Source organism: Epinephelus moara, chromosome 10, assembly GCF_006386435.1.
Source record: "Epinephelus moara isolate mb chromosome 10, YSFRI_EMoa_1.0, whole genome shotgun sequence".
Classification (NCBI taxonomy): Eukaryota; Metazoa; Chordata; class Actinopteri; order Perciformes; family Serranidae; genus Epinephelus; species Epinephelus moara.
In genome coordinates, this window is record NC_065515.1 from 14,879,164 (window position 1) to 14,893,113 (window position 13,950).

A 13,950-nucleotide genomic window follows, 5' to 3' on the forward strand; every position below is an offset into this window, starting at 1 on the left:
CTTCAGGGGAAAGTCACAGAAGCAGTTCATCGCCTTGTATTTCACAATTTGGGAGGAGACTAAATTGCACACTTATCTCCTGCAGCTCACTTTATCATGAGGTGAGACTGCTCAAGGATTATGTGCACATTTACGGAGTCACATATATATTTATACTTTATGTGGAAAATATCACTGCAGATACTGTGAGATATGTTACTATGAGAGCAAAGATAACCAGTGAATGAAATGGCATCAACCTATAATCGTGTTGTCATGATACTGGAAATTCTTCAATACAATATCTAAAAAAAATGATGATATTCAATACCATTTGCAATATCACAGGGACAAACTGACACTGAGGGCATAAAATTTAAAATTCTTATTAAAAGATAAATATAACAAGGCTATAAAATGACAACAACAAGTATCTTTTATTAGTTAGTAGCAGAGAGCAGCAGAATGACTGTGGTAAACATTAACAATAAGAAAGAGCGGAAAAGTGCAGCTGGTGCTGGTGTATTGATATCGCCAAAAATTTGTATTTAAACTGTTTTAAATATTCAGAATAGATATGTACCGATACATCACTATTTTTGACAACACTAGCCTACAGTACATACAGAAATCTTTAAGTCCAAGTCAAGGAAAAAAGTACATAGAGCACATAATTGTCACATTTGAGTAAGAATGTTAATCACACTGTACAGTAGTGTTGTCAGCACACCCTCCAGAGCAAAACTTTCTCCACTTTCCCTATCCCGTGTCCTCAGCCCCCCTTTCCAGCGTTTCTCAGCTCGTCTCCATAAACACATCCAGTACACAGACACACCAACACGGGCAGACACAGGCACCAGTGTGCCCAGGCTCCACTGTCCAACACAGGCCTCTTTCATACCGTGGTCAGGCAAACAGCTCGAACACTGCAGGTGCTCTACATGGGCTGGGTCAGAGGGGCCATTTGGAAAGGACTTTTTTTGTTGTTTTCATTCTGCTGATTCATAAACATTTCCAAGACCTGGAGAGAGTGGAGTGCTGTAAGACTGCATTTCTGTAAAAGCTATGTTGGGCCTAGATCCAGCTTAGATCTGGCTACAGATAAACAAAAAAGAAAAAATAGAAATGTTAAAAATTCAGCATAATGATGTTGCTCAGCAGAGTAGGCACGGCCTGTAAGTCTGAATACTGTATACAGTATGTTCATTCATATTTGATGAAAGCACTGGCTTCTGCCAATCCAGAGAGGAAAGCAACATCAGTAACATGGCTTTGGAGTTTCGGGTTTTCCTCTAGTCTGTATTTAAGAATTACAAGTGTGCAGGTTTCTCCTGTAATATAAGTGTTGGGCACATGGCACAATAGTAACAGAGCTGCTTGGATGTATCACTGCTATAAAGATAAAGGGGGATAAAGCTGTGATAGGATACAAGGCTGGAAGGGGGTCAGAGGGTAGTCTGTAGGGCAGAGATACACTATCAGGGTTTTCCTGTTGAATCAGAAAACACACACTCACTCACACAAACAAACTGAGTGGAATTGAGAGGGTCATGGGGTGGGGCGGGGGGGGGGTGGGGGCAGAAATTTACTGGCATGGTTTCACTGGATTCAGGCAAGTATTTCACATCCCAGTAACCCTAACTCTCTCTCTCACACACACAGCCACACACTCACACAAAACATACACACATTAACATTTGGGAACAGCATTATGATCACGGAAGTCTCCCACAATCCCTTGAAAAGGAAAAAAAAAAACCCTGCAATTTGGAGTCTGAAACAATCAAAGCAGTTAAAAAGCTCCAGATGGCTCCCCTTTTTCATAATACTAAAAATGTGGAGAGATAATACACACAAACACTCTCCATGTAGCACCATCACTCTCCTTTTCTCTGCCTTTCTTTTATCGCCCTTCTGTATCCAAAAACATCTTTCGTGCCTCGCTCTTATTCCCCCCTCTGGACAACCGTACAACCTTTAAAGTGCTTGTCTCCTTATTGAGACAAGACAACAACATCCAGATCTCTGGTTTAGGTTTACTTAGCAGAGCCCCTTGGGATCCTCTCAACTATTAGCAAATGCTCCAGGACTGAGCACTTGGCATATCTGGTTAGGTAGCCCACTGGGTTAACTCCTATCAGTGCATGAGCAGTGTTTACTGTGCATATTTTCAGAGGGAGGCAAAGACAGCTAGCTGACATCCTCTCAAATGCTGAGAATAGTGAGATCCGGGTTGGGATTCGACCCCCAAGAGGGGAGTTAGCATCTGAGTGTGTCAGACACTGACAGCTAGCCTGCTGCTTGGAGCTGAGAAGTGGCAGTACTGTGGCTGGAGCTTTGTGACCTTGGTTACTTCTGTGGGAGCCTCCAGGCATGTCAGTGGCAGCCCTGTGTTCCTGTGAAACGAGGCTCGCTACTGCTTCTGTAGATCAGTGACAGGCTCTACCGGCTTTGGCCTGGATTTATAAAGACTTAAATATAAGAGGATATGCCACATCTTGATATCCAAATATGCAATACACACACCAAGGTGGAGAAACACACTAATACACATCTAGATATTGTATGCATGCAGCTACGCAAATGCACATACAATATCCTTTAGTCTCATACTCAGTATTCAAGACTTGTCTTGAAACTTGCACAATAAATTCCTCCTTTTTTCTTATACAGCTTCCTCTTAGTCAGGTATTAGTGTTGTTATCCTGAAAACCAAGAAGACTACAGCAGATCGCTCCATTAGAATCACAAAAGTACAAATTAATCTGTGCTGAAAACAGGTTACTGTACATAATCTCAGCCTGTAGGCAGACTTATCTGCATGTTTTAGGAAAATAAGATTTTCGGCACTCTGTGCTGGACTAAATTACTGATTATGAGGGGGAATTTTTTTGCCGTTTATGTCAACACAGAAATCCTCATCTCGCTTGCATCAAAGTTTTATGTTAGGCAGAGTGCAACTGAGCCCACATTCCCATTGGAAGGAAGAATACCTTGCACATTTAATGGTGAATGAGCTCACTATTTAAACCCCCCTTTTTTTCCAATCAACTGCATATTTTCTAAACAGTGCGAACTTTGTGCTGCCAAAAAGCTAGTATACAGCTGAAGATCATATGAAAGCCTTCACATAAATTAATCTTCAGTCCACAGAGTTAAATCTCTCACCCACTCTCAATGATGTGACTGTGTCAATGAAAATATGTGTGTGTCACAGCACATCACAGATTCTGAATCCTGATTTCTGGTTGCGAGAAGGAGCAAGAAATATTAATGCACTCATGTAATTTAATGACTCTATGCTGTGTGTTACACAAATCAGATTTCATAAACAAAGAGCTATTCTCCTTCAGGTAGGACTGAGTAACATTTGTTTTAGGGATGCACCGAAATGAAAATTTGTGGCCGAAGCCGAAGCCGAATATTATTAAACGCTTGGCCGAATACCGAGTACCGAATACCGAATATCATTGTTTAGTTTTTGCAGATGAACCCCCTCCAGATTAGTGTTGTCACGGTACCAAAATTGGGACCCACTGTGCGATACCAGTGAAAGTATCATGGTTCTGAGTAGTATCACGATACCACAGCGAAAATGAGGCAGATGTGCCTTTTGTCATTTATAAAAAGATAAATCACTTTTCTATAATACATCAATGATATTTCAATGGAATAAATTACTTATTGACTTATTCATACTTCAAAAACAGCATCAATAAGTGATTAACATAGGGGGGATCAAAATAAAATAAATAAATAAAATAAAAATCAACCAGCCACCCTCCTCCCCTGACAAGTCCCTTCATAAGTAAAGAACAGTCCCTAAAGTGCGGTGAGGTTTGTGGGCTGTGAGCGGCTCGTTTCTCCTCTGACACGTCACATACCTGTGTTCGGCTGGCTCGGCTGTTCAGGTACTACTGGGCAGTCCACATGCCAAGAAGAGGATATTATTGGAACCGACTTCTCTGTCGCCGGGTAAGCCGATGACCGCCGTATTTGACAGGAATACATTAACGTTACTGTCTGTGTCTGTGACCCCCGTTCAACCCACAATCGGTGGGATTCGCCTTTCGTTTCTGCTGCTGGTTGAAATCTGTAGGCTGCTCGCACAGCGTGCTGAATGATTTAAGCCTATTTTGCTCGCTCAAAACTACTTTTAGTCGCAAATGCGAGTGTGGTGACGGGCGGATTGCCACACTGCCGACATTTTATTCCGCCCGTCACGGCACGCTGTTTGATTGCGTTATCAAAACACGCCGCTATTATTCGGCCTTGCTTTTAACTTACTCCACTGAATATCAAATGTGTGTTTTTTTGCAATATTCGGCCGAATATATTCGGTTACCGAATATTCGGTGCATCCCTAATTTGTTTCTATAGTGTACTGCAGGGGTGATGTCTTGTTGAAGGCCAAAGCAAAAGTTGTCCATTGACAAACAGCCAATGGGATTTTTTCATTGGTTTTTGATTATTGCAGAAAAGCTCTGTGGTAGACAAAAGTTTACCAAACATGTTTTGTTCAGCAAAATAATCTTCCCAAACGAACACCACTTTTAGGATTTTTTTAAGCGTAAATACAAACACCTACAATCGAACACAGTCATATGACTTCAATGTTACCATCACCATGAGGCTGTAAAGCCATGTTTTGCATAATGATGTTTAATGCCCCAAAAAACTTCTGTAGTCTTATTTAGCCACTTAAGTGCCCCACAAGTGGAGTATTTACTGACATATTTTTTGTCATAGAACAAAATGTGAACATCTCTTAAGCTTGTGTTTACCACAGACCTTATTCCAAAAATCCTTTTAAAAAAACATACTGACTTCGAGACGAGGAAACCAGAAGTTCAAAAATGCCATCTCCTTTCCAGGTTTTAGGCATCATCCCTGCTGCACTCTATACCCAAAGGGTGGCCCAATGTCTTGACTTGGTCAATATTAACATCACTTCACTGCCGGTGTTCTCCAACAGGGAATCCTCCTAACTCTGCCTTTCAGCAGTCTGTACACATCAAATTCAACTAAAACCCTGATCTATCTCAGCACACCCACAAGGTGCAATTCAAGGCCCTGGCCTGTGCAAAAAAGGCATGTTCACAACATCAGAACACCATGTCATGTAATGATTCATTTCCTTTGATAAAGCTAGCTGCATCATTTAGCACATTAAACCTATCAAAAGTCATTTCAAGTCTCACTGTGCACCCGAGACTCATAACCTACGTGTCTTGCATGAACGTAGCTGTATTCCTCACTCATTTTCCAGTGTATCTTTGGCTTGTGGTTCATAAATCACTGTCAATGTCACTTAGCCTTCTAGTCATAAACAAACACTGACTATATTTGTACTGCAAATTGGAAATTTAAAGTCTCCTTGCTGTCGCCTAGAAAGCCTCTTCACAGCTAAATGTCCCATTTTCACAGACTCGAACAAATCACCATCCAGTGCGGTGCAGAAGTGAATCTGAAATTATTTACTGACTCACCCTATCATTAGTGTGAATAATATACTTCAAACTTCCAGGCACTGACATAGCTATCTCTTGAGAGAAGATGCATGAAATTAGTAGCAAAGGAACATAACCTTGTTAAAAATAATGAGCAGATATGCCATAGAGACAAATAAAATGTGCAGGAGCACTACGGAGTGAGCATCGGTCTTCATTTAAGACAAGTATCTGCAGAGGACAGTGACACTTAAAAAGCCCATAATAGCACTTAGACCTGGGTGCAAAATGGGCCATTTGAGCCACAACCTTCTCTGACTGCAATTTCACAGGAAGAGGCTGTGAATGTTTGATTCTAAACCAAGGCTCTCAGTTTTCTGTCAAGACTCTACATTGACTCAGTATAAAAATGCAGCGTTTAGGGAAGCTGCCCATGCGAGAAATTTGTTAATTAACAGTGTGCCCGACTCAACACTTTCTGTGGTGAATGGAATTCATATCTAAATTGTTACTTACAAACCTGTCACAGAATGATTATGAGCTATTTTTCCACTTTTCTGACTGACTGAACATTTCAGCTGTACAGTATAAACCCACTGAACACCTGCTACATAGTTAGAAACATTATATAATATACTAGCCTAAAGAGTGCACTTGAATTCAGGATGTAGAGCAAGTGGAGTACTGCTAAACGTGAATGATGGGATGCCAGGTCGTTCGACCAGCTGCTACAAACATGGCTCACTTATGCTTTCTCTGAGGGTTTTTTGCTGCTTTTTATGAGGGCAAATGCAATTTATCTTCATTAAAAGAAAAATCCAACTTTATATTAGGTCTTGGTGATGATTCAATGTTAATGTGAAATGGCATCATGACACTTCCTCCTCCTGCCTTATCTACCTCTGCTTCTGTTAATGACTTCCTACATTTACCAGAAATATGTAAAATACTCAAAACTTTCAAGAGAGTAGGAGGATTTCCTGTTAAGAAAATAAAAGGTGAGAACTCTAGCACTTCTTCCACATAACAAGCCTTGTGGCTACTATTCATAAATCACCTGGGGTCTCAGCTTTTTTTTTTATTTCCTGTGTGACATCTGAGCATCACTGCAACGTGGCAAGTCTAGTAAAAATATTTTTTTCTTTGATTCTTCAGAATTGACATCAGAATCAACTGACCCGCAGTCTGCTAGTATCCACCTAGCCAGACTGGAAATAATATGCTCGACAGAATCAGCGACGGTAAAAATGATTTTTGTTTCTATGCACTCCACATTGAGTCCACATTTGAACAAATGCAATGAGTAAAACATAAGTTGGCAATGTAATTCGAAAGAGCTGCAACAGTGCTTAATTTGTAAAATTAGAAGTAGGGGAACACTTTGGGCCTCTGAGAGAGCAGTGTTCCCCCCACTCCCAAAAGTGGGGGAACACTTTTTTAAGCGGCACCTGAGCCGTCTCACTGCGCAACTCCGAATGGAATGGTTGTGACATACAATACCGAGTACCGAATATTGTTGTTTAGTTTTTGCAGATGAACCCCCTCCAGATTAGTGTTGTCACAGTACCAAAATTGGGACCCACGGTACGATACCAGTGAAAGTATCACGGTTCTGAGTAGTATCACGATACCACAGCAAAAATGAGGCAGATGTGCCTTTTGTCATTTATAAAAAGATAAATCACTTTTCTATAATACATCAATGATATTTCAATGGAATAAATTACTTATTGACTTATTCATACTTCAAAAACAGCATCAATAAGTGATTAACATAGGGGGGATTGAAATAAAATAAATAAATAAAATAAAAATCAACCAGCCACCCTCCTCCCCTGACAAGTAAAGAACAGTCCCTTCATAAGTAAAGAACAGTCCCTAAAGTGCGGTGAGGTTTGTGGACCGTTACCTGCCACAAAGAGAGAAATGTGAACGACTCGCTTCTCCTCTGACACGCCACATACCTGTGTGCCGCCATGGCTCGGTTGTCCAGGTACTACTGGGCGGTCATGACGCCAACGAAAGAGGAAATTAGGCTACTGGACCTGGAGTCAGACCTCTCTGTCGCCGGTAAGCCGTTATTTTGCGCTGCGGAGCCGCCGTAGGCTATTTCACCGCCGTATTCCTGTCTGTGACCCCCGTTCAACCCACAACCGGCAGGATTCGCCTTTTGTTTCTGCTGCTGGTTGAATTCTGTGCTCACACAGCGTGCTGAATGATTTATTTTGCTCGCACAAAACTATTGTTAGTCGCAAATGCAAGTAAAATGCTCGCACGTAGAGCTCTGTGGAAAACAAATCACTGCTGACAAGTAAAAAGAAATAAATAATAACTTTCACTGCTCAAAGATACTCACAAGTCTGGAAAACAAACCACTACAGCAGAATATTGAGTGCCAGTTGGCCAGCGGCCAGCGTGCGCCATTATTGACCAGCGTGCGCCGTTATTGACCAGCGCGCGCCGTTATTGGACGGTGCATGGACACTCACCCTCTTGCGATTGGACTTTGAACTTATCCCACAGCAGTGGTATGTGAGGCACCGTAGTACTACGGTACTCCACCCTGCAACACTAGTGACATCAGCCAATACTGTATGTAGTTTTTAGATGTGAAAAGTTCTAGACCCATGCAAATTAGTTCCAGAACGCACCAGGGCCTTTTCTGAAAAGATCCTGGTATGCGTTCCTGTACATTCCGGCTTAAATTAAGCACTGAGTTGCAACGATGAGTTAATTAATTGATTAGGCAATCGGAAGAAAATAAATCGCCAACTATTCTGATAATTGATTGATAATTTCAGTCATTTTTCAAGCAAAAAATTCCAACATTTGCTGGTTTCAGCATATTAAATTTGTCATTCATGATAGTAACTGACAAGTCTGTGGAATTTGGGCTTTTGGTTAGACAGAAAAAGGAAACTCAAGACATCACTTTGGACTCTGGAAAACTGCATTTTTTAAGCATTCAAATCAACTTAACTATTAATCAGTATAACGTGAATATAATCTGCGGATTAGTCCATGATGACAATAATCATTAATTGCAGCCCTATTTGACAACACTGTGAGTTTGGGCATGCTAATGTAAAATTTGTCTTGTTCTCTGCTCAGTTGTGAGACCAACATCCTCTGAACTGCTCTTTTGCCAAGCTAGCTGATGGAGGGAAAGCACCAGGGAGCCAATAACATAAAGCAGCTGACCTAAACACAGGGAGGCACCATAACTCCATCCCATGCTCCACTAGCTAGGTCGTAGGATGCTGTTAGGGCAAAATTATGTTCCTTAATTAAACTGTCTCAATATATTCTACGTAATTCTCAGGAGAGTAGCACTTGAAGCAGTAGAAGATAATGCAGGTATACTGTAGGTATAAATTACCTTCTGTAATGATGCACACACTGTACCTAAGTAATGTATATAATAATAATGATACACAGGCTCTAAGCTGTTTACTTACAACACTTTACACATAATCTCTCGTGTCAGGTTTATGGTGATAGGGTTTGAAGGCCCCGATGGTGAGCTGCACGTCTGCAGAGAGCAGTGAGAATCAACTACAGATGACAGGTTGCAGTCGTGATTGGCAGATTGCTGTAGTCATGAGGTCTGAGGGACATACGAGGTCAGCATGTGGGGAAATAACAGCAAGAAGACACAGTAGCTTTTCCCCATCAAGAGCTGTCAGGAGCAGACATGGCTCTAAAACTGCAGAGCTACTGCATGTAAGGATCAAGCCTCCCTGACAGTCATTTTGGTTGTAATTATTATGTACGAGTTGGACAAAATTGGATGACACAATGTATTTGTAACTGATAATGGTGTGGAGGGCTCTGCTGACACTGATAAGCATGGAATGAAAAAGTTAATAATTATATAACGCTCTCCATTACAGCTGGGGTTGGACTGATCAGCTGATCACTGGTCCAATGATTCAATGTGAGATATTCGACCAGTGTAGATATGATTAAGGCCACTCCTTGAATACAGCCACATAAAGACTACCTTTAAAATCTTAAATGACACTTTCATTTTGTGGAGCTTGTTTTTTTAGGTAACGTCTTTGTAAAGAAATGTTTAATTAAACGGAGACAATAGGTGCCCTGTCAATATGATGGATTGCTTAGTCTATGTTTCAGTCAGGACTGAAAATTAATCGAAATATTATCAAAATTGCAATATGACCAATTGCAATATCCAAATTGTAGGAGCTGCAATTTTTCCATAAAGATAAAATATGTCACAGCATACCATTATAAATAAAGGATTGTGGTGTTACAGAGATGCCCCGGCCTTAAAATCATATTCCAGATGTAAGGAAACATGCTTGTTTGGTGCAAAGCCCAGCAAAATCACATCCTCATCAATTTTTTATTTTCTTTTTGATGAAAATAAAATGCAAAATTACCATTCCCATTAAAATTGCAACTCATATCGCAATTGCTTGATTTGTCAAAATCATCGCAATGTGATTTTTTAAATTCATTTATTTTTTGCGCATATCATGCAGCCCTAGTTTCAATGGCAAGCTGGTTTTCTGTGACTGTCTTGTAGTCACCTGAGAGCAGCTGAACACTGACAACAAGAATGAAATTGAAAAAACATTTTTCAATGATTAAATGGAAGATTACTGAATATAGAGGGAAATGCATCTAGCTGTAGTAGTATTGATGCTCACATCAAACCACAAAAAGCTACCAGCATGGTTAAAATCACCAAAGTAAGTGACTCTTTGTTTCAGGGGGAGGGACACTGCATCTGGTGGCGATAAAGGATTATATTGCTTTGATAAACAACATGATTACTTAGGCAGGCTAACGGATAGAAAACCTGCCCACGGATTACATATATCCATATGCCTCAAGCAGCAAAAACGCCACTTGGAGACAATAAATCCTTTGTTATCAAACCCATTCACAGAGGACATTGCTTTTTAATCTTCATTCCTAACTGCACTACCTGGACTGCAGTTTTTACAGTGTTGCAATTATCCTTAATGTGGGCGAGAAGAGAAGGAGGGAAGTGGAGATAATGCTTATTGTTGTTAACAGTCTCCTACACTTTTTTTTTTTTTTTAACACATGGAAAAAATAGAAAGGAAAACATCACATCAGAGGAGTCAACTAAGGATAAAGATCTTTGTTGAGCAAGTGTAGGATGAAAAACAAGAGCCATTCTGGGAAAGAGGGCAGTACAATCCTGTACAAAGAAAAAAAAACAGCAGTATTTGATATCAAATCAATCAAGGTTAATCCTTGTCTTAGATGGAATAATGCCAAATATTTCCAGGTTGTAAATGTTGAGGATACATGTTTGCTAGCTGCTTTTCTTTGTCTTAAACTGAATATATTCATGTTTTGGTCTGGTGTTACAACAAAGCAAAGGCATCTGATGGCATCATCTTTGGGACACAATGATGAGCATTTTCCACTATTTATTTGACAGTTTACAGCTGAACCAAACGATAAATCTACCCAATACAGCTAATAACCGCCACATTAATCGATAAGAAAGCTATTGTTAATGTTGAATTGGGTTGTCATGCCGTTACACAGTAGTTACAGGGGGAAAAATATCTCTGCGTTGACAACAAAGACGAAGTGACGAAAGTGGAGGAGGAAAGTGATAAGACTTATTGTCTCCTATTGTGAGGACTTCCAACACCAGGTGTACAACACAAAGGCAAAAATATGTCATATTGCTGGAGTAAACCAGGTAAGTTAACGCTACGGGATAAGGATAATTCCTGGAGCACATAAAGGAAACACCAAAAAGAGACGTTAGGCTCGTTCGAACGTTAACAGCCGTTGACATGATTTTACCGTTAACGTTACTGCGTATATTTGGTGTCAACCGTTAAATACCCCCCTAAATAGTTAGCAACTGGCAATGTAAGCTAGCTAACGTCCCCGTAAATCACAGCAAGGGGTTAAACACCATTGAGGCTGAAAAACATACCGTTATACCCCGCTGTCATAACGTTACACAGCACAGGGGGAAAATATCTTGGCGTTTACAACAAAGACGAACCGACTCACCATAGTAAGAGGAGGGGATGTCCGTCTTTCTAGCCATGGCACTTGGTAGGACAAATGCAGCGTCGTCTTGGTTTTGGAGACCGCATATGAGACTCGAGGTTGAACCGCAGTTATTTTAGTGTCTTTCGGTGGTCCCGTCGAGAAATAAACACAGGAACCTGGAGAGGTCTTGGGCTCTTGGAGGATGCTTCGGCCACGCAGCTGAGCGTCAGTCGTGTTTACAGCGCGACGTCATTAATTATTCTCTTAAAGGGGCCGCGCGCCCTGGCTGCTGCTGCTGCTGCTGCTGAGTGTCCTGGTTCCCTTTGTTTGGATGTGATTTAAAGCACAGCGTTTAAATGCACTTTGTCCGCTGACACGAACATGTGTAGGATTTATATCACTCCTATGCTACAGAACGAAAGAGCTCCTCTCGTGTCTGCAAGAAAAGCGACATTTTCCAGGTTGCTTTTTTGGTTGATTAATAATACAGCCAATGTTGCAATATTGCAGGTGATATTTTTAGGAGACAGTGACATCTCTGTCCACACTGAGGCGTCCGGTGGAGAAACACTGACCTCAGCTGGGGTTTCTGGGACATTGCAAATATTCTCCTCAATTCAAACAGTGGCAGTAATGTATGTTGCATCTTTTTTATTATGCAGCTTGAAATGGTTTCCACTCAATTTGGCTGATTGGTTTGAAGTTGGGTGGAGCCATGCTGGAATCATATAACCTCACTGAATTTCAAAGAATTACTACGTGACTGACATGCAATAACCCTCCATTACTCACAGACTGCTTGGACAGTGATGAATATTATTTGATACTTGAATAGATAAAGGTGTCTGCTAACAATTTATCAAAGTTTTTAGACCCCAAACCTAAACGTGAAAGGTACAATTTTGTAAAATGTACAAGGAGTGCATTTTCCCAAAATTCCCTTGGATGGTTGGGAATAAAAAATATATATATATATATATATATAAAATAAAAAAGAATAAAAGCAGTCTAAATGTGAACACCTTGTCACTTGTTCACACATTCTTTGAGAAAAAGAAAACATTTATAAAATTATGTGTTGTTGGGGGTTTTTTCTTCACAAATGACCAGTATATGGAGGCTGTCTTTCCAGTCTTCATTTCAGTGGTACCTATCAGCTTGATGTGGTTACCATAGGCTACAAGGTTTATGTAGGCTACTGAGTGCTCTTCATTTTGCAAAAAACAACAACAATTTGAGAGTTAAAATCAAATTAAATCGTTTAACTCTGCACATTCAAAATATGCTCAGGGGTTGAAATGTAGTCCTATATGACGTTCATGGAGTATACGTCTCCCCCTTATGTAGGGAGGAGAGCTGAAAAAAGGGACATTGACAACAATATTCACCTACATTAGTTGCACATCCAGATGGTTCCCACTTAGCCTACACATAGAAATACAGTTGTCTATTGTTAGGTACTTCAAACAATACATCACAGTTTATGAGGTATGTGTTTTGCATATATAATACTTTTCTTCCAAGTGAATGTAGATTAATGTAGTCCCAGAAAAGACTAAAGACAAAAATATCAAAGAAAGTAAGAAATTAATCATTTAATTGAATAGTTTTTAGTATATTTATAGATTTTATATAGAAAAAGCACAAGTTCGTTTTAGATAGCAATCGACAACTTAAAGAGTAACTAAACCCCCAAACCACTTTTTTCAGTTGAAAAGCAATATATATGGGTATTTGTGGTGTTGTTGATTGATTCAGGTCCACATCCTGACAATGAGTGTAAAGTATTTGGATTCTATTGTGTTAAAACATGCATAGTGACTGCCCTCTACAGGTTGAAACTTGGCTACTGCAATTGAATTTTGCTACTGGCTGTTCTGGTGTCAACTGAAGTATAAGGTGGCAGCTTTCGTCACCAACCGAGCCCCCCCTTTTGCTGCCCCATCATGTAAAAGTAACATCTTCTGACTCTGCAGACTGTGGAAGTAGTGGATTGAGCGGATTACATGGATTGAGAGTAGTGATTACTGATTTAGTGTTAACATGAGTTACTTAGTTAGTTAGTTACTTAGTTAGGTAGTTGGTTGCTTTGGTTGTTTATCAGTTAGTCAGTCAATTATTTAGTAAGTTAGTTTTGGTATTCATTATTTAGCTTTGCAAAATTCGTCGGCGCTGTTGCTTTCACAGCTGCAGAAACACCTTTGGACTGCACAGCTTTCCAGCAGACCTAGCATTTAGGTGCCAGTGGTTGCATACATTAGGGCTACTGGACTGTGATTTCCCACTATAACCGGAGTTTGCAATGATCATTTCTCCCGGGACTGCTTCTCCAATCTCATGGAGGTGGACATGGGTTTCACCAAGGTACACAACACAATGCAAAGCACCGCACCACAGTCACAGCCTCGTGTTGAGGTAAGTGCACAGGTGAGTGCATAAAAAGTATGTGTGTGGTATGAATTGTATTGACAGTGACAGGACTGCATGAAAATAAAAAGGAAAA

The 13,950-nt window shown here is 40.4% G+C and overlaps 1 protein-coding gene across 2 annotated transcripts in view; it reads right to left on the reverse strand.

The window, feature by feature from the left end:
• slc44a5b (solute carrier family 44 member 5b) overlaps positions 1-11,705 on the reverse strand; it is a 41,261-nt gene extending 29,556 nt beyond the window's left edge. For both annotated transcript variants that reach the window (XM_050055813.1, XM_050055812.1), the window contains exon 1: positions 11,466-11,705. In XM_050055813.1, coding sequence (XP_049911770.1) covers positions 11,466-11,502 — 37 coding nt within the window. In that variant the 5' untranslated portion in view covers positions 11,503-11,705. The remainder of the gene's footprint in view (positions 1-11,465) is intronic.
• Positions 11,706-13,950: the final 2,245 nt, after the last annotated feature.